The following is a 24,560-nucleotide window of genomic DNA, read 5'->3' on the forward strand; positions in this document are numbered from 1 at the left end:
ATACTACTTTCATAATCTGTGAATAAGATGTGGCTGTGATAACCTAAAATAGTCACAAACCAATGAAAAAAGGCTTCAGAAAACTTGCTGTAAAGTCCCCCCACTTTTTTGTGTTACCGCCACCTCGAGTGCACTTTTTTTAATAAAGATCTCGTGTAATTGTCCAAATCTGACTTTTTCTTATAGTCTCGCTGGAACCACAGTGCGGCTTTGCAATTTTGCAAATCGGAATTTGAGTCACAGATCCCAGAAAAACTCCACACCTTCCCCACGCAGCAAGCGATAACGAACAAGTTGTCAAATTAGACCCATAATAATTTTGAACACTTCTACCTGTTCATGTCTTTTCTCGAACACTGTCATTTGAAATTATGCACTGTGAAAAAAAGAAACAAAGACCAAAAGAATAATATAAATAGTGAAGTAAAATGTGTTGTAATGCACATGGATCTTGTACTGCTCAAACTTAATATTTCTATTGTAGAAAAATTTTCGATTTAAAATTGTGAAACCGATTATATAAAAGTATATTAGCTGACATTAACGTCTCAAAACCAGGTCAATAGCTTTAAAAATAAAAATAAATCCCTGCAGAATACTCGGAAAGAATATGTCACGTAAGAGCTCGACTGAATATGTGCATAATCAGGAGGATGCTGATATCGAAGTATTTGAATCAGAATACCGCACATATAGGGAATCTGAGGCGGCAGAAAACAGAGACGGACTTCACAATGGTGATGAGGAAAATTGGAAGGTTAATAGTAGTAAGCAGAAATTTGGGGTAACGAAAAATGAGCTATCAGATGTCCTGTACGATTCCATTCCAGCGTATGAAGAGAGCACAGTCACTTTGAAGGAGTACTATGATCATTCTATCAAAAACAATCTAACTGCGAAATCGGCAGGAAGTTACCTCGTATCTCTTTTTCCTATTATAAAATGGTTTCCTCATTATAACTTTACGTGGGGCTATGCTGATTTAGTGGCAGGAATTACAGTTGGCTGCGTACTCGTGCCCCAATCTATGTCATACGCACAAATCGCTAGTTTATCTCCTGAATATGGTTTGTATTCCTCCTTTATTGGTGCGTTTATATATTCTTTGTTTGCCACATCGAAAGATGTTTGTATTGGTCCGGTCGCTGTAATGTCACTACAAACTGCCAAAGTCATTGCTGAAGTTCTAAAAAAATATCCCGAAGACCAGACAGAAGTTACAGCTCCTATCATTGCAACTACCCTTTGTTTGCTTTGTGGGATTGTCGCCACTGGGTTGGGTATACTGCGTTTAGGCTTTTTAGTGGAACTTATTTCTCTAAATGCTGTTGCTGGCTTCATGACCGGTTCCGCATTTAACATCATCTGGGGTCAAATTCCGGCTCTCATGGGATACAACTCATTAGTGAATACCAGAGAAGCAACGTATAAGGTTGTAATTAACACTCTGAAACATTTACCAAACACAAAGTTAGACGCCGTTTTTGGCTTGATTCCGTTGGTAATCCTCTATGTATGGAAATGGTGGTGTGGTACATTTGGTATAACTTTGGCAGATAGATATTATCGAAATCAACCAAAGGTAGCAAATAGACTGAAATCCTTCTATTTCTATGCACAAGCTATGAGAAATGCCGTCGTCATAGTAGTTTTTACTGCCATATCGTGGAGCATAACAAGAAACAAATCTTCAAAAGACCGTCCAATCAGTATTCTGGGTACAGTTCCCTCGGGCTTAAATGAGGTGGGAGTTATGAAAATCCCAGACGGTCTGCTATCTAATATGAGTTCAGAAATACCTGCTTCAATTATCGTTCTGGTGTTAGAACACATCGCTATTTCAAAATCCTTTGGTAGAATTAACGACTACAAGGTTGTCCCTGACCAAGAACTTATTGCGATTGGTGTGACAAATTTGATAGGGACATTTTTTCACTCATATCCAGCAACTGGGTCATTTTCCAGATCTGCTTTGAAAGCAAAATGTAACGTGCGCACTCCGTTTTCTGGGGTATTCACTGGCGGTTGCGTTCTATTAGCACTTTATTGTTTAACTGACGCCTTCTTTTTCATTCCTAAAGCGACACTATCGGCGGTTATTATTCATGCTGTTTCTGATTTGCTGACTTCTTACAAAACCACCTGGACCTTCTGGAAGACCAACCCGTTAGATTGTATCTCATTTATCGTTACAGTGTTCATCACAGTATTTTCATCCATTGAAAATGGTATATATTTTGCAATGTGTTGGTCATGTGCAATGTTACTATTGAAACAGGCTTTCCCTGCTGGTAAATTCCTTGGTCGTGTTGAGGTGGCAGAAGTATTGAACCCAACAGTACAAGAGGATATTGATGCTGTGATATCATCTAATGAATTACCTAATGAACTGAATAAACAGGTTAAGTCTACTGTTGAGGTTTTACCAGCCCCAGAGTATAAGTTTAGCGTAAAGTGGGTTCCGTTCGATCATGGATACTCAAGAGAATTGAATATCAATACCACAGTTCGGCCTCCTCCACCAGGTGTCATAGTCTATCGTTTGGGTGATAGCTTTACTTACGTGAACTGCTCAAGGCATTATGACATTATATTTGATCGTATTAAGGAAGAAACAAGGCGAGGCCAACTTATAACCTTAAGGAAAAAGTCAGACCGTCCATGGAATGATCCTGGTGAATGGAAAATGCCAGATTCTTTGAAATCACTATTTAAATTTAAACGTCATTCAGCAACAACGAATAGTGACCTACCGATATCGAATGGAAGCAGTAACGGAGAAACATATGAAAAGCCGCTACTGAAAGTCGTCTGCCTGGATTTTTCCCAAGTTGCTCAAGTGGATTCAACCGCTGTTCAAAGCCTGGTTGATCTGAGAAAAGCTGTGAATAGGTATGCGGATAGACAAGTCGAATTCCATTTTGCCGGAATTATATCTCCATGGATCAAAAGAAGTCTTTTGAGTGTTAAATTCGGAACTACAAATGAGGAATATAGTGACGACTCTATTATCGCTGGCCATTCTAGTTTTCACGTTGCAAAAGTTTTGAAGGATGATGTGGATTATACTGATGAAGACAGCCGTATAAGCACATCTTACAGTAACTATGAAACATTATGTGCTGCAACTGGGACAAATTTACCGTTTTTTCATATCGATATACCCGATTTTTCTAAATGGGACGTTTAGTGTAGTAGATAGTAAGTACTTTAATTACCCCCCCTGTTTTTAGTTATACATGAAAAGATAATTGTGTTATTAATGTAGATTACCATCAAATAGCTGGAATATTTATTATTTTGAGTATGTTGAATGGCGAAAGTAAAAATAAATTTTATAATTTCCTGAAAGCATTAGTACACGAAAAGGGCCGTTTTCAGTAGTTTAAGGCGCTGAAAAGACATGGTCTAGAAGTTAACTTGAGCTTGAGCCTATTTTCTACAAATGTCCTTTGAAAATACAAAAATAAAAATAAAAATGCATTTAAGTATTAAGCTTATGCTAGATAGAGCAACATTTTCCTAATTTTTTTTGAATTTATTTCATGGTTTTTAGGCGGAAAGAGTTTGGACGGCTTGTCTCTCCTAATGTGGAAGAAATTATGTTTTGTTATGAATCTGAAAAGAAAAATACTATTTTAGCAATACAATGAATTTTAAAAAGTTACCCTGTACTTTAATCCTTCAATTAAAACACTTCTTAAAATAGTATATTTTGAAGATCATCGATATATATACAGAGGCAGTTTTGCAAGGCAGATAACGTTATTGAGTTGTATGTAGGCTGTGTGATTTTAATCTCATAAATCAATAATGGAATAATTTTCTTATTGTTAATATCGATTTATATTTTCCAACAATACAATGAAGTAAGTACTATTTCTATTTGGAAGGAATTCATTCCCCATTTTAGCTCCTCGAGCGGATGAATCCATCACTGTTTTGAAGAAAACCAACAAAGTGTCAAATAGTTGTCTTTTTGAAATTGGTTCTGAAGAGTTTTCGGAAAATGATCTGATAACAGGCCTTTCTAAAAATATAAGGTTGAACGAATGTATGGGTTAGGTAATCAAAATTTAGGCGCCAACAAGGAATTTTTCTTTAAAATCGCATGAAAAGCCTACACTTGGCATAAATAAGGTGCAATTATAAATATAAAAGCAAGATATTTTCGAGATGCTTCCAGGATTTATACAATGAAAGAGCCCAAAGCTGCTGATAACGATGAAGCCGGAAAAACTCTTCTCCGGTTTAGGTACCAGCGATGGCGAGTATGGAGTGGTAAATAGCGAGAACATATCAATAGATGCTATGCAAGATAATAGAGGCGAGTGTCATCGTAGATCCATAGAAATGCATGCTAATGACAATCTGGGATTGGTCTCCCAGCGAGACTGTACCAATCGGCCCAAAATTACTCCTCAGGAATGTTTGAGTGAGACTGAGCAGATATGCCATCATGGCGAGAATAGGACTAAGGCTGGGTTAGATGTAGACGATGCTGAAACCGGTGGTGATCACACCAATGAATCCCGTGTAGATGAATGTTGTGCTGAGAAAGTGAACGACACTGAGACTGGCTTGGATGTGGACAGCTGTTGCGGCGATGCTCAAACAGGTGGTGACCACACCAATGAATCCTGTGTTGATGGATGCTGCGTTAGAGATTCTTCAGTGATGGTCGAGGAAGTTACAGGCAGCTGCGAAGCTGTATCTTCTAAAGAACAATTGCTGACCAGCTTTGAAGTTGTTCCAAGCAAATCTGAAGGTCTGCAATCTATTCATGATATTAGAGAGACAACTCGCTGCAATACCAATTCCAACCAACACACAGGGAAGGGTAGGCTTTGCATCGAATCAAGTGACTCTACACTCAAGAAAAGAAGTTGTAAAGTTAGCAGACAGAAAATTGAGGTTTCCAGTAAGCCTGAGTGCTGCAACATTTCATGTGTTGAGCGGATTGCATCTCGTAGCTGTGAAAAGAGGACTTTTAAAGGTAGCACCAATGTTGGAATTTCTGGGAGTAGCTCTACCGACAGTTTAAGCGAGAAGTTCTTCAGCGAACAGTACTCTAGAATGTACAATCGTTACTCCTCAATTTTGAAAAATTTAGGTTGTATCTGTAACTATTTGCGTACTTTGGGAAAAGAATCTTGTTGTCTCCCAAAGGTGCGTTTTTGTAGCGGGGAGGGTGCTTCTAAAAAGACAAAATACTCCTACCGCAACAGTTCTGGATGTTTAACAAAGAAAAAGACCCATGGAGACAAAGAAAGGTTGAGCAATGACAATGGCCATGCTGATTTTGTTTGTTCTAAAAGTTGTTGCACTAAAATGAAGGATTGTGCTGTTACCTCAACTATTTCTGGACACTCTTCGAGTGAAATTTCAAGAATCGTATCAATGGAACCAATTGAAAATCATCTTAATCTTGAGGCAGGATCTACCGGTACCGAGCACATTGTTCTTAGTGTTTCAGGAATGTCCTGTACTGGTTGTGAATCAAAACTTAAGAAATCATTTGGCGCGCTCAAATGTGTTCACGGTTTGAAGACCAGTTTAATATTATCGCAAGCTGAATTTAATCTGGATCTTGCTCAGGGATCTGTCAAGGATGTTATCAAGCACTTGAGCAAAACTACTGAATTCAAGTACGAACAGATTTCAAATCATGGTTCAACTATAGATGTTGTTGTTCCTTATGCAGCAAAAGATTTTATTAATGAGGAATGGCCACAAGGTGTCACAGAGCTGAAAATTGTTGAGAGAAATATCATTCGTATTTACTTTGACCCAAAGGTTATAGGTGCCAGAGATCTTGTCAATGAAGGATGGAGCGTGCCTGTTAGTATTGCTCCATTCAGTTGTCATCCAACCATTGAAGTGGGAAGGAAGCATTTAGTTCGTGTAGGCTGCACGACCGCTTTATCCATAATATTGACGATCCCGATTCTCGTGATGGCTTGGGCTCCACAGCTTCGTGAAAAAATTTCCACTATCTCCGCGTCAATGGTGCTAGCAACTATTATTCAATTTGTTATTGCAGGACCGTTTTACTTAAATGCCTTGAAGAGTTTGATATTTTCCAGGCTCATTGAAATGGATCTACTAATAGTTTTAAGCACTAGCGCTGCCTACATATTTTCGATTGTATCATTTGGATATTTCGTTGTTGGACGCCCGTTATCTACGGAGCAGTTTTTTGAAACCAGCTCTTTGCTTGTAACTCTCATCATGGTTGGTCGCTTTGTGAGTGAACTAGCTAGACATAGGGCTGTAAAGTCAATATCAGTACGTTCCTTACAGGCCTCTTCTGCTATTCTGGTGGATAAAACTGGTAAAGAGACGGAAATTAATATTAGACTTCTCCAATATGGCGATATTTTTAAGGTTTTACCTGATTCAAGAATCCCAACTGATGGAACAGTCATTTCTGGGTCTTCTGAAGTCGACGAAGCGTTAATCACAGGTGAATCTATGCCAGTCCCGAAAAAGTGTCAATCAATTGTTGTTGCAGGATCGGTGAATGGCACTGGTACTTTGTTTGTGAAGCTGAGCAAGCTTCCAGGGAACAATACTATTAGTACCATAGCCACGATGGTTGATGAAGCAAAATTAACTAAGCCAAAGATCCAAAATATCGCTGATAAAATTGCAAGTTATTTCGTGCCAACTATCATTGGAATCACTGTCGTCACCTTTTGCGTTTGGATAGCGGTTGGAATCCGTGTGGAAAAGCAATCCCGCTCCGATGCCGTAATTCAGGCCATTATATATGCCATTACGGTACTTATCGTTTCGTGTCCCTGCGTGATTGGACTTGCCGTTCCTATCGTATTTGTTATTGCAAGTGGCGTCGCTGCGAAAAGAGGGGTAATCTTCAAATCAGCAGAGAGTATAGAAGTTGCTCACAACACTTCGCATGTTGTCTTCGATAAAACGGGTACCCTAACTGAAGGAAAACTTACTGTAGTACATGAAACTGTTAGGGGTGATCGTCATAATTCTCAATCTTTGTTGCTTGGATTAACTGAAGGAATAAAACACCCAGTTTCCATGGCAATAGCATCCTATCTCAAAGAAAAAGGTGTTTCTGCTCAAAATGTTTCTAATACAAAAGCTGTGACTGGTAAGCGGGTAGAAGGAACATCATACTCTGGTTTGAAGTTACAAGGAGGGAACTGTCGTTGGCTTGGTCATAACAATGATCCTGACGTTCGAAAAGCCCTTGAACAAGGATATTCTGTATTCTGTTTTAGTGTTAATGGTTCAGTCACTGCAGTTTATGCATTAGAGGACTCTTTACGGGCAGATGCTGTCTCCACTATTAACTTGTTACGCCAAAGAGGGATTTCACTACACATTTTATCAGGGGATGACGATGGAGCCGTTCGTTCTATGGCAGCCCGTCTTGGAATTGAAAGCTCCAATATTCGTTCTCACGCAACGCCTGCAGAAAAGAGTGAATATATTAAGGATATTGTCGAAGGAAGAAATTGCGATAGTTCTTCGCAGTCAAAAAGACCGGTTGTTGTTTTTTGCGGTGACGGAACAAACGACGCAATTGGTTTGACTCAAGCAACGATTGGAGTTCATATCAATGAGGGAAGTGAGGTTGCCAAGCTAGCTGCTGATGTAGTTATGTTAAAGCCAAAGCTCAACAATATTTTGACTATGATAACTGTAAGTCAAAAGGCCATGTTTAGGGTCAAATTGAATTTCTTATGGAGTTTTACTTACAACTTATTTGCTATCCTTTTGGCGGCTGGTGCCTTTGTTGACTTTCATATTCCACCAGAGTATGCGGGTTTAGGGGAACTAGTTAGTATCCTCCCTGTAATTTTTGTAGCTATACTTCTGCGTTATGCAAAGATTTAGTCCAGGTACTGCTGCTATTTGATTGTAGATTTTCTTTTTTCTTTTCTTTTTTTTTTTTGACGACTCTGTAATACTCTATTTATTATTTAGTTTAGTTTTCTATTTAATATGATGGAATTCATAAAAAAAAAAAATACACATAGCCATGCCAGGTAATTGCAGATCAACTGATAAATTAGAAAAAAATTAATGCATCTTTAAGGTTTTAAATTAGAAATGTTTTAACTTTAAAGTCACTGAGCAATAAAAGTTCTACCTAATGTTGTAAAACTGTATTCATAACCGAAACACATTATGATTATGTCATTTGGTATTCCACACCAAAGCGAGGAGCATTCAAAATGATACCATTTATGATACCGGCAATCAAACCAGCAATTGGTAAAGTTAAAAACCAACCAGAATAACACCAGGCTACCATTCTCCAATTAACTGATTTGAGATCCTTGTTACATAAACCAACAGCGACAATACCACCAACGGCGATCTGGGTTGTTGAGGTAGGAATACCTAATTGGGTAGCCATGACAGTAGTAATAGCAACAGCTAGTTCAATTGAAAAGCCTCTTGATGGCGACTGCAAAATCATCTTATTACCTAGATTTTTGATAATATTGTAACCATAAGTCCAGCAACCAATAACTAAGGCAACACCACCATAAGCCAGAACCCACACGGGAACTTCGGACTTTGCCCCAATAGTGTTAGTTTTCCAGATCACATACACAGCAGACAAAGGACCAGTAGCGTTGGCAACGTCATTAGCTCCATGAGCAAAAGACATAGTGGCTGCAGTAATGGCTTGGAGAACCGAATAGATATATTCTACTCTATTGTCGTAAAATTTAGATCTTTCGTACATTCCTTTCAGGTCACCAGATAACATATCTCTATCATTAACTTGAGCATGAATGACGTCTTGAGTCCAACCATGAGAGATTACTAACCAGAACAATAAGGGCCATTTTTTAGGTCCTTGCTTTAATAATGACCACCAATATTGTTTCGTTGACAACTTTGTTTCTGGTTCAGTTTCAGTTCTAACCAGGTCCACTTCCTGGATGTCTTCTTTGTTTTTGACGGAATCATTAGAATTACTCGCTGCCTTATTTTCTTCGTCTTCAACAGAAACAGTTGTTCCAAGATTTCTTCTGCCCTCGTAATAATCGATTGTTAATTGATGGCCTTCTGGCATTGGTGGGATATCATCAGTGGACTTAAAGTAAAAAGATGGACCTCTGAAAATATCAATCAACTTTAGTGTCCAATCTTGGTCCAAAACTTTTCTTCTGTAGAATGGGTAGAAAAAGATGAAGTAAACGATCGAAGCAATTGCACCTGTGAGAACAATAGATACGGCAGTTTCAGTTTCAGATAAATCGTCCAAGTGTAGGTTTGGAGAACCCTTCCAGACAATCAACATTGTTAAGATAGAGAAAGTGGCGAATACTAAAACACCAACCAGCAGTAAAGCATTCTTAATCGATCTTTCCAAAGACTTAACTTCAAGGACAGAAAACCTAGAAATTGAAAAAACTATAGCTGCGATCGCGCCTGCCAAAATCGGAGCAATGAACCATGACGCAATAATTTGAGAAACACCACTCCAACCCCAAACGACACCGTTAGCTCCACCGGCTGCAATCCCAGCGCCAATTGTACCACCAACAATGGAATGTGTAGTAGAAACTGGCATTCCGATTGCAGTAGCAAATGTTAACCAACAAGACGAGCCAATCAAAGCACTGGTCATAGTAAGCATTAAAACAGCGGGGTCGTTGGTAAAAATGGAGGAATCTATAATGTTGTTCTTGATAGTACCAGAAACTCTTGCGCCTGCCAAGACAGCACCCAAGAACTCACAGAGACCCGCCAAAACCATGGCTTGCCAGTATTTTAGAGATCTAGAAGAGATCGACGACGCGAATGAGTTCGCCACGTCGTTTGCCCCGATGTTAAAGGCATCCAAAAATGCAAATAACATGGCAATGGCAAAAATATAGTCAAATTGATGTAAAGCCATTTTTGCTTAATCTTTGTTTATATTGATTCGATTAGATACGCTCCAGTATTCTCACCTTTGATCTATGTCACTCATTCTATGACAATTCATGTAAAATAACCTCAATGTAAAGATCATCTTCAGCAGGTTTATATATAATTTTCTTCATATCGAAAACCGGGCTTAGTGACATGAATTGTTTGGAGATGTCCACCCAGTAGACATTGTAAAAAAAATCTGCTATTGACTGAGTTAATCTAATGATTTACATAATAGAAGGATCCAAAGTGGCTGTGACATCTAGTATTGATAGATTAGTATTATTACTATTTGTCTCCCACGTGCTGCATTGTCATATGCAATTTATTAAGATTACATAAACTCCTTTGTACGGTATATTCTTAAAGCCTTTCAATGACTCGGGCCAATTTTTAGCAATATTTCGACATTTAAGGGCCCACTAACAAATTAATGGCACAACGTGGGGATGACGAAAAAGCAGAAAAAGAAAAAAAAGGTCTATCGCACAGCCACACACCCTTGTGGTGAAGCCGTTTTGTGATCGGTGTGGCGCGATCTGTGAAATTTAAACTTTTTTGCGGGTGAAACCGAGATTTCTGAAACTAGATTTTCTGGCTTCGCCAAAGAAAGATGCATCGAATTAATGAAATTAAACGGATGTAAGGAATGAAATTATAACGATTCCGCTAATGTTCTTTACTGACGAGTGTCACTGAAGTACTTACTCGTGAACAAAAATTAACCTATATCAGTAATTTTGATATTGTTAAAAGTAGGTATCTCTATCAAAAGAGATTATAAGACCCATCGGCAAAACTCGAAATATCGTCTTGAGAAAATCATTATACAGTACATGGTGCAATTTTAAATGATTTTTAAATACTATTATATAATCGATACATTTAGTACACGCGAAGACAACGTAGTGTTGAGATTCAAAGAGGTTACAGTTGAATACGTGACAAAGCTGACGAGAGTACTGTGAATTCAACAAACCATAAATGGTCACTCCAAGTAACGGTATTGTGATTTCAACAGAAAACACAAGCATTGTGTTAGCGTGCTCGTAAAATATTATTTCAGCGGTGAAGCAGATATGCGTTAAAGGTGGGCTCGCTATTAAATCATGAACGAAAAAACAGTTATGTCGTTACTGGTGTGAGTCGATATTACGAAACCACTGGCAGGTAGATGGATAGAATGGGACTGATTGGAACAGCGCAAGTTTTTTTCCGTGGTCGGAATTCTCGTAGTAATATTGGAAAATAGTTGGAAGAAAAATTGTGTGAAAAAATACATGCTGAAATAGTCAAACGAAGAGAGGTGAAGAATAGATAAAGCTGTTGAGAGGCAAGACAATGTTTTCAAGATGATCAGAAAAGGATACGGTCCAATATCTATTTATATTCATTGCCCTACCGTGGTATGTTAAAAAAATATGTTACATTTATTGCTCCCATTGGATTTTGCACAGGTGTGAAAGAGCTCAGTTGTCAAGATTTAGTCATTAAGAAGGGCCGCAGCAGCTTTTTGTATAATAGAGCGTCTTTTTTGTTTGTGAAAAAAATTTTATGGTGAGATATTGTTCGATTCTACGAAGTCATTTTACTAGTTTATGGACTCTGATATAAGACAGAGTTGACAAGGAAATGGTGCCGTGATTGTTTCCGTGTACAGCTTTTGAGAACTTCCTTGAAAACCAATCATCTAGCACTTTCATTTCTGGGGAAAAACCTGGAACCAAATCTTGAAAAATAAATTCCCCAGAAGTTTTCCTTATTCCGTGTTCTAATCTTCTCGTTCACTTTGCAGTGACATTCCACGGCCATGCGCAATTTACCCCGCCCCCGGATTTTATTGTCCGTACCGCCATTTTTCAATAGATTAAAAAGGAACAAAAAATCATTTCAGAAGGTTTCTTTCTCGGGAAAACACTAGAGTGTAAATATTGAATATCAAACATCGAACGAGAGCATCTTGAAGATATTTATGTTCTAAATATGACTTTAGTCAAGTATGCATGCGACTATTGTCGTGTCCGTCGAGTAAAGTGTGATGGTAAAAAACCATGTAGTCGCTGTATTGAGCACAATTTCGATTGCACATATCAGCAACCATTAAAAAAAAGAGGCTCAAAGCCTATTGGAACTAGAAGCTTAAAGTATATACCAAAGGCCAAAATGTTTATAGATAATAAAAGTTGTACGGCAGCGGCAGAAATATTAATGAAGGTTCCTAAAAAGGTGATTGATCAGTGTTTGAGGCTTTATCACGACAATCTATATGTTATCTGGCCTTTACTCTCTTATGATGACCTTCACAAGCTTTTGGACGAAGAATACAATGACCATTACGTTTATTGGTTTCTCGTAGCTCTTTCAGCAGCCAATCTTAGCGATCTACAAAGCGAATTAGAATCTGAGGGGGGATTTTCGTTTACTGGAAAACAATTAGCCGTTCTCTGTATGTCCTCACGCCAACAATTTGATGACCTTAGCGGCAGAGACATTTTCCGAATTATGACATATTATTGCTTGCTACGTTGTTTTTCACAGTCTTCTGATGTAAGAAATTCATACAGACTTTGTCGTGAAGCTATTGGCCTTGTTATTGTAGCAGGGTTACATCGTGAAAAAGCATACGAATCACTATCATTTCGTGAGCAACAGCTTTTACGCAAGGTGTATTATTTGCTTCTCTTGACGGAAAGATACTATTCCGTATATGTTCATTGTGTTACAAGTTTGGATACCACAATAGCTCCACCTCAGCCAGAGTTCGTAACGGACCCTCGACTTTCTTTGGATAGCTTTTTTGAGATGATTAGAGTATTTACTGTACCAGGTAAATGCTTTTTTGATGCTTTGGCTACGGAGTCTACTAGCGGTTCTTGCACTGAAGACTCACTGAAAAAAATATGGAAAGAGCTTCACACAGCATCCCTTGAAATAGAACCATGGTCTTATGGCTATGTGGACATTTCATTTTCTCGACATTGGATTAGGGCGCTGGCTTGGAAGCTAGTGTTTCAGATGAATGGTACCAAGTTTTTCTCAAACGCCAATAATGCTCACATATTGGTCGAAATTGCAAAGGATATGCTGGACGACATATTCTTAACTCCAAACAACCTGTATGATGTACATGGTCCTGGAATACCAATGAAATCATTGGAAGTAGCCAATGCATTGGTAGATATCGTAAATAAGTATGATCACAATATGAAGTTGGAGGCTTGGAATATTTTGTGCGATGTATCCAAGTTCGTTTTCTCCCTGAAACATTGCAATCATAAAATGTTTCAAAGGTTTTCAACTAAATGTCAGAGTGCTCTAATCGATTTGCCTATCTCTAGACCACTGCGCCTAAATGATGATTCCAAAGATGAAGACGACATAATTCCTTAATTTATTGTTCACGCCGTTCACTTATACGAGATAGATATACTGATAGAGTGTGAGTGATATTCTTAAGTCTTGCTTTTCGAGGGTGTAAGAAGCTATGTTCTTCAGGCGAGATTATTCTACTCCTGCCTTACTTGTTTGTAATATTTAGTTCTGATGGTCATGATAATTCTATATACAGTTACATTAAGTATATACTTAAGCGGGCAGCTTACTAATATAAATTTTGTGGCATTTTTGTTGGGATATGAGAATCATGTATCGTTGATTTACAAAGCGAATTTACGTTACCAGGAATAGGGAATACTCTCTTGAATTCTAACATAAGCACAGAAATGCTGAAAGAATACGTCAAAAAGTAAATTTACAGAATTAAAAAAAAAATAATTGTTGCCGGAACATGAATAGAGTGTATCAATATACAATATAAAAATTCAAGCATTTTCATTAACGGGAATGAAAAAATTGTATATTAGTACTTCTTTTTGCAAGATATTTAAATCTAGGACCCTCATCACAATGATTCATTTAAATCATTAACGTTTTTTCAGAACAAAATAATAACCTCTAGTTGAAAAAACTTCAAAGCCGCAACAAAACCAAAAAAAAGTCATAATGTCGAGTAAAAATAAACTCGATGTGTTAAGTACTAGTTATATAAAATAAAATTAAATAACGCCGTATCTACCTACTGGCTAAAAAAATCATTTGTTCACAACAGATGAGGTGTTTCGCCCTTCATCTACCACAGAAGTTTCCAAATCTTCCTTCGGATCTTTAACATTAATTTCTGCAGCTGCTGCTTTGGCAGCTGCAAAAGGGTCGACTTTAGTCGACTTGAACTTTCTTGCTGGAACACCAAGTCTAAACAATTCATTTATCTCAATAAAAGTCCTGCCAGCGGTTTCTGGTAAATCGACAACAGCCCAAGCTAAAGTGGCCAGACAAAATCCTCCCCAGAAAAAGCCTGATTTAGCACCCCAATTCCATTTCTCTGAGTTCAATTGGTACATGATCAAAACTGTAACTACAACTTGGATCACATTGTAAGCATTACGAGCCAAAATAATTGTTTTGGTTCTTAGCCTTGAAGACGGTATTTCAGACACTAAGCAAAAAACAACAGGTGCAATACCGAGGTTGTAAAAGAACGCGACAACCATTAGAAGAGCACCACTACCCATTTTAGCGCCATGAGTGTCTGAACATCCTAAACCACCGATAATGAAGAACATAATAGCCTGAAAAGCCAGCCCAAAAGCATAAAGGTCAAATCTGCCACAATATTTTGAAGCCCACCAGGATATAAACGTTGCAGCAATACCAAGACAATATTGGATAATACTGAAAGTAAAAGCCGTATCAGTGCTAACACCAGCTTTTTCATAAAAGTAAGTTGAATAACCAATTAATGATGCACCACAGGAGCATTGACCGATCCAACATAAACAAGCTATTCTCGTTCTTCTCCTGTTAATACCATCTTTCACACAATCCCAGTAAGTTCCTTCATCAGACATTTTCTGCTCCTTTTCTATAGTAGTTTTGATTTTATCGAGTTCCATACTCACTAGTAATTCTTTCTCGGGTCCTTTACCACTTAATGTTCTTTCAAGTGATCTCCTCGCTTGATCAATCCTTCCTTTTTTAACCAGCCACCATGGAGACTCTGGTGCAAAAAAAATACCTACCGCCAAAGGAAGGGGCCAGATCCACTGCAAAGCAAAAGGTAGCTTATATCCTAGTTCTGAGTTGGCATATTTGTTCTGGGAATTTTTCATAATACCAGCAGCGAAAAGTTGACCGAACGCCCAACATAAATTAGAATAAGTCGTCAAATAGTATCTTAGGGCCAAAGGACAAATTTCAGAAGCATAAGAAACGGTCAAACATTGGAAACAACCCCATGGCATACCACACAATGCCTGTCCCACGGCAATCATACCCAAACTCTTGCAAAAATACAGAATGAAAATGAAAGCCGCTAAAAAGAACAACGCCATGATCAGAGTGTAACGGTTGCCCATGTAATCTACAGAAGGCCCAGTCATTTGCAAACCGACAATCTCACCTGCCATGTAGCATAGACATAGACCGATTTGCCAGGAAACTGAAATTTCATAATCTCCTGTATTGCTATTCAAAGAACCATATTTTTTTTGAAAAACAGGCAGGGCATAGAAAGCTCCTAGAATGGCTGTGTCATAACCCTCTTGAATCAATGTTGTGGAAACTAATAGTGACCAAGCAGCAGCTTTTGGATATGTCTTCAAAGCTGTCATGAGTGGCATTCCCCTCTCACTTTCATCTGCCTCTTTGGCGTCCTGCATAGCTTCATCGAGAAGGTCGGGGACTTCTTCATTATTATCGTTTGGTATTAGTGAACCTGGACCGTACTCAAGATGGGAAAGATCAAAATCACTTTTCTTACCTTGCTCCTCCATCTCTATCGAGTTGAATTCGGTAGCGTTCACGCCATTCTCGATCTCATCTAAGTGTGAGTCGTTCCTGTCTTTTTTTCTGTTTATTAATGAGGATAATCCCTTCATAGTTAATTAATAGTCTTGGATGTAATTCTTATTGTTATACTGAATACGCTAAAACCACTCACAACAAGTATGGAGTATATTGTGTCTCTTTATATACTGAGTACTTATGCAATATGCGCTCACTCAGGATGAAATGTACACAGCCGAAAGTATATTGAAAGCTGCCTCTGTGGAAACTTCTATCTAATGTTGTCTCCAGATGTAGACTATGAGGCCTGAAGAAGTCTTTAAACACCTGTTGGAGAGTATAAGGAGACTGCTACAACAACGTCTTCCCCACAAAAATTATGTGGAGGCCGGTATGATACCTGCACAAACGTTAAGTTACACATGAAAAAGAGACTGACATAACTTTGATCTCTGAAAATATGTTTTCCCCTGAGTAGCTTCACTGCTTGGATACCAATACGAATAGACCTTGGCTATAGTAAGTTGCATCTGTACCGTAGAGATTCTTGCAACCTCGCTTAAACTCTCGCTTTTATATAATATTTCTCCTTATTGCGCGCTTCGTTGAAAATTTCGCTAAACACGGGGTTTAAGTTTAAGTTTACAGGATTTATCCGGAAGTTTTCGCGGACCCCACACAATTAAGAATTGGCTCGAAGAGTGATAACGCATACTTTTCTTTTCTTTTTTCAGTTCCTAGCGTACCTAACGTAGGTAACATGATTTGGATCGTGGGATGATACAAACAACGTAAGATGAGTAGTTCCTTCCTCAATTCTTCTTTCAGCATCATTTTCTTGAGGCGCTCTGGGCAAGGTATAAAAAGTTCCATTAATACGTCTCTAAAAAATTAAACCATCTATCTCTTAAGCAGTTTTTTTGATAATCTCAAATGTACATCAGTCAAGCGTAACTAAAATACATAAATGACTATTTCTGATCATCCAGAAACAGAACCAAAGTGGTGGAAAGAGGCCACAATCTATCAAATTTACCCAGCAAGTTTTAAAGACTCCAATAACGATGGCTGGGGTGATTTAAAAGGTATCACTTCCAAGTTGCAGTATATTAAAGATCTTGGCGTTGATGCTATTTGGGTTTGTCCGTTTTATGACTCTCCTCAACAAGATATGGGGTATGATATATCTAACTACGAAAAGGTCTGGCCCACATACGGTACCAACGAGGACTGTTTTGAGCTAATTGACAAGACTCATAAGCTGGGTATGAAATTCATCACCGATTTGGTTATCAACCACTGTTCTACAGAACACGAATGGTTCAAAGAGAGCAGATCCTCGAAGACCAATCCGAAGCGTGACTGGTTCTTCTGGAGACCTCCTAAAGGTTATGACGCCGAAGGCAAGCCAATTCCTCCAAACAATTGGAAATCTTTCTTTGGTGGTTCAGCTTGGACTTTTGATGAAACTACAAATGAATTTTACCTCCGTTTGTTTGCGAGTCGTCAAGTTGACTTGAATTGGGAGAATGAAGACTGCAGAAGGGCAATCTTTGAAAGTGCTGTTGGATTTTGGCTGGACCATGGTGTAGATGGTTTTAGAATCGATACCGCTGGTTTGTATTCGAAACGTCCTGGTTTACCAGATTCCCCAATTTTTGACAAAACCTCGAAATTACAACATCCAAATTGGGGGTCTCACAATGGTCCTAGGATTCATGAATATCATCAAGAACTACACAGATTTATGAAAAACAGGGTGAAAGATGGTAGAGAAATAATGACAGTCGGTGAAGTTGCCCATGGAAGTGATAATGCTTTATACACCAGTGCAGCTAGATACGAAGTCAGCGAAGTTTTCTCCTTCACGCACGTTGAACTTGGTACCTCGCCATTTTTCCGTTATAACATAGTGCCCTTCACCTTGAAACAATGGAAAGAAGCCATTGCATCGAACTTTTTGTTCATTAACGGTACTGATAGTTGGGCTACCACCTACATCGAGAATCACGATCAAGCCCGGTCAATTACGAGATTTGCTGACGATTCGCCAAAGTACCGTAAAATATCTGGTAAGCTGTTAACATTGCTAGAATGTTCATTGACAGGTACGTTGTATGTCTATCAAGGTCAGGAGATAGGCCAGATCAATTTCAAGGAATGGCCTATTGAAAAGTATGAGGACGTTGATGTGAAAAACAACTACGAGATTATCAAAAAAAGTTTTGGTAAAAACTCGAAGGAAATGAAGGATTTTTTTAAAGGAATCGCCCTACTTTCTAGAGATCATTCGAGAACTCCCATGCCATGGACGAAAGATAAGCCCAATGCTGGATTTACTGGCCCAGATGTTAAACCTTGGTTTTTCTTGAATGAATCTTTTGAGCAAGGAATCAATGTTGAGCAGGAATCCAGAGATGATGACTCAGTTCTCAATTTTTGGAAAAGGGCCTTGCAAGCCAGAAAGAAATATAAGGAACTTATGATTTATGGTTACGATTTCCAATTCATTGATTTAGACAGTGACCAGATCTTTAGCTTCACTAAAGAGTACGAAGACAAGACGCTGTTTGCTGCTTTGAATTTCAGTGGCGAAGAAATTGAATTCAGCCTCCCAAGAGAAGGTGCTTCTTTATCTTTTATTCTTGGAAATTATGATGATACTGACGTTTCCTCCAGAGTTTTGAAACCATGGGAAGGTAGAATCTACCTCGTCAAATAAAATTAGTGCCGACTTTTTTTTAGCGCGTACTTTAACGAAATAACAGATGATTTTTCACATGATTTTTGTTAGATAAATTTTTTATATGTAAATGATGATAACGTAAAAGCACTGTTGATAATTTGTTTCACCATTATGGGTAAATGTGTTTTTCTACATGATCCTCGTTCATTATGATATTTAGCGTGTATATAAATGTGAATTCCAAATTATTAATGAAGCATAAGAAGCACTATCCTTTCTCTTCGGATGAAAACAAGGGAGAAGAAACCTGTGCTGGTATTAATGCTGGAATGTCTTGCTAAGAATCATACAAGGTGGTAGTTTTATTTAATAAAGAAAAGAAAAGGACTAGATATAAAAAGTGAAATGAATATAAGATAGCGTTAAGAGATGCCCACAGTACTTGACACATAATTTAGCGTTTTCTCGGGAAGCTCTGTGATTTTATGATTCAATAACACAGCGTAATTGATTTCGTGATGGTTCGATCCTATATGTAATCTCATGTAACACTCAGGCGAGTTACAAAATCGATTCAACATTGCCGGCTTATGCGTTTACGTCAAGTCTGAGCATGCCTACCCCCTTCCGAACCCGCCTTTTATTGTCTAGCCTTCAGATGAACTAAACCAATCATCTGTCCATAATCCATATGCTTTAGACAGTGTGATTAAGCAAAAGAAAATAAGCGCATAAGAATCTTGCTACTTCGGTAACTCTACAACATTAACACCCCACAATCAATATATAAAAGCCAACGAAGTGAAGAGAAGAGGTGGAATGACGCTCTTATCCTTTGAGAAATTTGACTACGAAAATCTGTGTCCCCTATGCCATTAGTTATTGAGCTATAACTATATATCAGAGAAGTGTAGTTATTCTTCAGCAACGGGCCTATAATCTGGATACGTATGATTACTTATCGCTGTAATAATTGTAAATTCCTGGAAGAAAAACACATGACCAGAATGATAGACATATTGAAACGGTGAATAAAAGGGAGAAAAAGGCTTAAAGGCTTTCTGTATTAGTAACACTAAGCCCTCTATCAATTTCATCCAAACAGAAAGACTGCAGGTACATCCATAGGATAGAAGTTCTGTATGTAAGCCGCCACTTTTTGTCTCCTTCACTTACCATATAATGAATAGAGAAACGTAGACCTAGGCGGCAACCGTTGCCTAACATACGAAGCGCTGGTGCTGTTCTCCGATTATTAGTATTACAAAAAAAATTATATAATACTTATTAAGATGTTGATTTATCAATTTCCGGTATAGTTTCCGGTATGGCCAGCTTGATCCAGTGGAAGTTCCGCTGTTTCAGAACTAGGGCTTCGTAGCACCTCGAATGCTCATTTATTCTTGTCAACATTTTTGCTGGCAGTGTATAAGACTGTAGGCACCTACAATATACGACTCCGGTATTCGATAAGTCTTTCACTTTCTATTTTAAGAAAAACAGAATCGACAATTTTCCCGTAGCAACCGTTTAGAGCACAAAGATTAGGTGGCCTCTTAACGAGGGTTCAAAGCAAATTTGGTTTTGGCTTTTTCTTGGCCAAAAGCTGCAGCTGCATCTCTGAAGGCACCCTAAAGGGATTCTTCGGAAGTATGTACACTGTGAGAAAACATTCTTGTGCCTTGGAAATGCAATAAAAGGTATAGGCACTATGAAGCGTGCGCCTCGTATACGGGACCTATGAAAGACGCATCGTTCAAGTACAGAAGCACCGTAATAATATGAATAATGAATGTGGGATGAAAATTGTACACTGAGGCATTTTAGGTGAGAGATGGGTGCCAGATGATAACTCGTTTGTGCCAGGGAAGTTGGCAAGACATTCATATAAATAGAGCTGCTGTAGCTATCCATCTTTGAGGTATGCGCTTTCATTTCACTATTTCTTGTTAAGCTTACATCAGCACTAAAAAACAAAACAAATACAATGGTCAAACTAACTTCAATCGCTGCTGGTGTTGCCGCCATCGCTGCTACTGCTTCCGCAACCACCACTCTAGCTCAATCTGACGAAAGAGTCAACTTGGTTGAATTGGGTGTCTACGTCTCTGATATCAGAGCTCACTTGGCCCAATACTACTCTTTCCAAGTCGCTCATCCAACTGAAACCTACCCAGTTGAAATCGCTGAAGCCGTTTTCAACTACGGTGACTTCACCACCATGTTGACCGGTATTGCCCCAGACCAAGTGACCAGAATGATCACCGGTGTCCCATGGTACTCCAGCAGATTAAAGCCAGCCATCTCTAGTGCTCTATCCAAGGACGGTATCTACACTATCGCAAACTAGAGACTGATGCCTTTACGAATGAAATTCCATAAACCTTAAGAAATAACGGAAAAAAAAAAAAAAGCTTTTTTTTTTTTTGATAGTATAAATAGTTGATTATATGTAAGTGTATATTAATATTGTTACTACTGGTCAATCGTGATATTTATGAACAACTTGGCGGAGCAAGGACAAGAATCCTCTCTTCCTTTTGTGGTATTCTTCGATGTGTGTCCACTTCAACGACATGGGTCATCAATATCTATGTTAAAAAATCATATTTTAGACTCACTTGCTAGTAAACCGGTTGATGCTATTGTTAATATATAACGACAAATGTTCAAGCAATTATATAACCATTTTCTTCCATATTCACCTTAAACGAGGTCGCCTTTATTTTTTTTTTTTTTTTTTTCAGGGCATCGATCGGCCCGGAGTCGTCGCCTTCAAATGTGTCAAATTTTTAAGATTAAAGTTATCGATCTTGAAGTTTTTCGTGGCAGGAGGGTTTCTATTTAGTGTTCAATAAAGGCTTTCATGAGCTTTTGTATATTCCTTGATTAACAATAAATGTGGAAAACAAGAAGGGTAATTGTGAAAGAGTCCGATTGTAGTTGATGAACAGTAAAATCACTTATTATTTAAGGATTCCGCTGCGGTATGCGTTTTCTACTGATGTGTGGAGCAAGCCACGCCATGTGATTAACCTTGCTTGATAAAAACACAAACCATCGTTCAGAATATGCATGGAATATAGCATCACTGGGAGGAGAAAGACAATAAGTTTTGCGCATATGGTAGGATGGTGGCACATCGAGTTCTCTCAACCAGTGAGAAATAGGGAAAAAGAAAATGGTTGTAATGGTAAAAAGTAGTCTCGTTTTGGTAATTCGCAGCTGACAAACTACAAAATATATAAATTGAAAAAGTTGTATTTATCTCTACACTAAGAGCACCTCACTGCGGGATAATTGCGCTTCTTTAATGTATGGCCATAGTTCCACATTCAATGGTAAAGGCCACATAGATTTCTTCGCAGATAGAACGCGGTAGAAGAAGTGGTTAAAAAACCATTCACAGTCAATCCCGTCGAAGAAAAACTCTTCATTCTTCCAGGCTTTTTTCTCAAACAAGTACCTATTCATTTTCCTTGCAATTTCGTCCCATCCATTCGCACCACTTTCTTGCTCATTTATAATAGTCGACAAGAACTGCATCTTGTGTTCCATGCTCATAATCAAAACCCTTATATTTTGGAAACCTTGTACCAACATGAAAAGAATCCACCCGAGATACAAGGTGCGTAATAGAAGGCACATTCCCCGTGACACATATATGCAGCACAAAAAATTAAGGAATGGTATCAACATAAAAATATTGGAAATCCTCTTTAAAAACCAAGTAAGCTTAAATCGGTAAGCTTCCTTGGGAAGTTTAGCATCTTCCAGGCCAACAGGGCTCCATGATTTTTCAGTATTAAACAATTTCCATTGTTTTTCAACTTCTGTAAAATAAACTCCCAATGCTTCTTCAATGTAAGGGACGGAATCCTTAAATGACTTAACCTTGGCAGCTTTATCTTTTTTCAAAGAAAATGGTTCGAGAAGGGTTGTTCTGAACGCTTCTTGACAGACCATGGCATTGAAAAAAAAGTACTTAGTATTCCAAACGTTATTTTCATATAAGTACGAATTTAGATTTGCTGCAACAACTTCCCAATCATGAGGATCAGAACTTGGTGTGTTTTCAGTAATCTCTTTGCAAAACTGAATGAGTTGTTTCGATAAGGAACGCTTACGAGAAAGTCCACAAATAACAAGGACAAATATTGGTCCCAGAAACAGGACCAGAAGTGAAACTATAAGTGGGTAAATACAATTGTTGGAAAGTTTCCACCAGACGCTAAGTGGTAGCCATAATAGCATCCAGATGCGAAACGCTAAGGACTTGTAAATTTCATAACAAAACCAGGTAAAGCTGCTTCTGAAAAGATCTTGAGGTAGAACAATCTTTTGGGATTCGAGCTGTTTGAAGGATAATACATCTACACTCTTCTCATTTTTAAGTTCATTCTCTTTCATTTTCGGTAGTGAGATGGCAGTTCGAGGGGTTTTTTATTCGAGATAGTAACTTCTGGCTTTTCGCTTTTATACAGCACAGCAGAAAAAAAAAGCCGCCGAGGCGCGCGCGTTCATGCAATGGCTCAGTAACCTCGTGATAGAAAAAGGGCAACAATATTGGGCTATTTTAGGCAAAGAAACTCAGCTATTCGAAAAGGGCATCCATTACATTTCCGGTTTTCTATCTAGCCAACTCGATAATCGTAATAACGAATTTACAAAACTTTAATGCGGGTACATCACGGTGTGCCGTAACGTTGGTTCACATTTAGGGTGCGACCAGCAATGTCACTGCTCGTACAGCGGTTACCGCTTGAATGAAATACATATTTTAAGCGTAGATTTCCTGTGACAAAACTGTGTAAACATCTAGTAGAAAATAGACGTAGCTGTCACAAATATTTACACAGGAAAGAGTCTGTCCTACGTATCTGACATGAAGATTCATAGAACCAAGTTACTTCCCAATGTGGACAACCTTTCGATACCATGTCAATAGCTTCCCCTTATGTTCGGTGTCACTGTAAAACGGATCAAAGCAAAACCTAGAGGTACGGTGGTACTCAGATCATGCATGACCTCTGGGTAATTAGCACTTCTCCCGCTTGTTTTGAGATTCTGTATATAAATATTGCAAACAAAAGGATAGAGCGCGGATGGCAGCCCTTACAGTAAAAATTATTCGTTTTAATCATGCGTCAGTGTGAGATTCTATGACAATAGTATAAGATGGGGTGAAGTAAAAGCGTCTGTATGACTATAGAGTACAGTTATATTACAATATATGGAATAGAGCATAGTGGTATGACGATATTAAGGAACTTTAAGTTAATGATACCATGATAGTATTAAGACGCAATTAAGTGTGTTTATGTATTATGGTTGAAGGATAGAATATTTTTATGTTTAGGTGATTTTAGTGGTGATTTTTTTGTAATATTGGCATAAGTGTATATAAATTGAGTGGTTAGTATACGGTGTAAAAGTGGTATAACGTATGTATTAAGAGCTGTTATACAATACTTGGGGCCGCCGAATGAGATATAGATATTAAAATGTGGATAATCGTGGGAGTTATGCGTAAATGGCACAGGGTATAGACCGCTGAGGCAAGTGCCGTGAATAATGATGTGAGTGCATTTGGTACTGATTTAGTGAGAATGGGGCCATGGTGTGGAATATGAAAGTAGGGTAAGTTTGAGATGGTATATACTGTAGCATCCGTGTGCGTATGACATATCAGTAGAAGTGAAGGTGAGTGTGGCAAGTGGCGGTGGTGGTAGTGGTGGTATAGAGTGGTAGGGTAAGTATGTATGTATTATTTACGATCATTTGTTAACGTTTCAATATGGAGGGTAGAACAACAGTACAGTGAGTAGGACATGGTGGATGGTAGGGTAATAGTAGGGTAAGTGGTAGTGGAGTTGGATATGGGTAATTGGAGGGTAACGGTTATGGTGGACGGTGGTTAGTGGTAAGTAGAGAGATGATGGATGGTGGTTGGGAGTGGTATGGTTGAATGAGACAGGGTAACGAGTGGGGAGGTAGGGTAATGGAGGGTAGGTTTGGAGACAGGTTCATCAGGGTTAGAATAGGGTACTGTTAGGATTGTGTTAGGGTGTGTGGGTGTGGGTGTGGTGTGTGTGGGTGTGGTGTGTGGGTGTGT

General features: G+C 38.5%; 10 protein-coding genes across 10 annotated transcripts, besides 2 other annotated features; 5 read left to right on the plus strand and 5 right to left on the minus strand.

Moving 5' to 3' along the window:
* Positions 1 to 610: 610 nt before the first annotated feature.
* On the plus strand, positions 611 to 3,190 carry SUL1 (sulfate permease; the record flags this gene model as incomplete). Its single annotated transcript, NM_001178642.3, has 1 exon — positions 611 to 3,190. The coding sequence occupies one exon, from the start codon at positions 611 to 613 to the stop codon at positions 3,188 to 3,190; it is 2,580 nt and encodes an 859-aa protein (NP_009853.3).
* A 403-nt stretch (positions 3,191 to 3,593) lies between these two features.
* Positions 3,594 to 3,686: an origin of replication (ARS228; Autonomously Replicating Sequence).
* A 538-nt stretch (positions 3,687 to 4,224) lies between these two features.
* PCA1 (cation-transporting P-type ATPase PCA1) lies at positions 4,225 to 7,875 on the plus strand (the record flags this gene model as incomplete). Its single annotated transcript, NM_001178643.2, has 1 exon — positions 4,225 to 7,875. The coding sequence occupies one exon, from the start codon at positions 4,225 to 4,227 to the stop codon at positions 7,873 to 7,875; it is 3,651 nt and encodes a 1,216-aa protein (NP_009854.2).
* A 298-nt stretch (positions 7,876 to 8,173) lies between these two features.
* Positions 8,174 to 9,898, minus strand: PHO89 (Pho89p; the record flags this gene model as incomplete). Its single annotated transcript, NM_001178644.1, has 1 exon — positions 8,174 to 9,898. The coding sequence occupies one exon, from the start codon at positions 9,896 to 9,898 to the stop codon at positions 8,174 to 8,176; it is 1,725 nt and encodes a 574-aa protein (NP_009855.1).
* Positions 9,899 to 11,498: 1,600 nt separating this feature from the next.
* On the minus strand, positions 11,499 to 11,618 carry TYC1 (Tyc1p; the record flags this gene model as incomplete). Its single annotated transcript, NM_001184587.3, has 1 exon — positions 11,499 to 11,618. The coding sequence occupies one exon, from the start codon at positions 11,616 to 11,618 to the stop codon at positions 11,499 to 11,501; it is 120 nt and encodes a 39-aa protein (NP_878055.3).
* Positions 11,619 to 11,898: 280 nt separating this feature from the next.
* MAL33 (transcription factor MAL33) lies at positions 11,899 to 13,305 on the plus strand (the record flags this gene model as incomplete). The annotated part of the gene is made up of 1 exon (NM_001178645.3): positions 11,899 to 13,305. The coding sequence occupies one exon, from the start codon at positions 11,899 to 11,901 to the stop codon at positions 13,303 to 13,305; it is 1,407 nt and encodes a 468-aa protein (NP_009856.3).
* Positions 13,306 to 14,006: 701 nt separating this feature from the next.
* On the minus strand, positions 14,007 to 15,851 carry MAL31 (maltose permease; the record flags this gene model as incomplete). Its single annotated transcript, NM_001178646.1, has 1 exon — positions 14,007 to 15,851. The coding sequence occupies one exon, from the start codon at positions 15,849 to 15,851 to the stop codon at positions 14,007 to 14,009; it is 1,845 nt and encodes a 614-aa protein (NP_009857.1).
* Positions 15,852 to 16,410: 559 nt separating this feature from the next.
* Positions 16,411 to 16,632, minus strand: YBR298C-A (uncharacterized protein; the record flags this gene model as incomplete). Its single annotated transcript, NM_001184588.1, has 1 exon — positions 16,411 to 16,632. The coding sequence occupies one exon, from the start codon at positions 16,630 to 16,632 to the stop codon at positions 16,411 to 16,413; it is 222 nt and encodes a 73-aa protein (NP_878056.1).
* Positions 16,633 to 16,726: 94 nt separating this feature from the next.
* On the plus strand, positions 16,727 to 18,481 carry MAL32 (alpha-glucosidase MAL32; the record flags this gene model as incomplete). Its single annotated transcript, NM_001178647.3, has 1 exon — positions 16,727 to 18,481. The coding sequence occupies one exon, from the start codon at positions 16,727 to 16,729 to the stop codon at positions 18,479 to 18,481; it is 1,755 nt and encodes a 584-aa protein (NP_009858.3).
* Positions 18,482 to 20,432: 1,951 nt separating this feature from the next.
* On the plus strand, positions 20,433 to 20,795 carry PAU24 (seripauperin PAU24; the record flags this gene model as incomplete). Its single annotated transcript, NM_001178649.3, has 1 exon — positions 20,433 to 20,795. The coding sequence occupies one exon, from the start codon at positions 20,433 to 20,435 to the stop codon at positions 20,793 to 20,795; it is 363 nt and encodes a 120-aa protein (NP_009860.3).
* Positions 20,796 to 21,715: 920 nt separating this feature from the next.
* On the minus strand, positions 21,716 to 22,855 carry COS2 (Cos2p; the record flags this gene model as incomplete). Its single annotated transcript, NM_001178650.1, has 1 exon — positions 21,716 to 22,855. The coding sequence occupies one exon, from the start codon at positions 22,853 to 22,855 to the stop codon at positions 21,716 to 21,718; it is 1,140 nt and encodes a 379-aa protein (NP_009861.1).
* An 899-nt stretch (positions 22,856 to 23,754) lies between these two features.
* Positions 23,755 to 24,560: a telomere (TEL02R; Telomeric region on the right arm of Chromosome II; composed of an X element core sequence, X element combinatorial repeats, and a short terminal stretch of telomeric repeats).

Source organism: Saccharomyces cerevisiae, chromosome II, assembly GCF_000146045.2.
Source record: "Saccharomyces cerevisiae S288C chromosome II, complete sequence".
Lineage (NCBI taxonomy): Eukaryota > Fungi > Ascomycota > Saccharomycetes > Saccharomycetales > Saccharomycetaceae > Saccharomyces > Saccharomyces cerevisiae.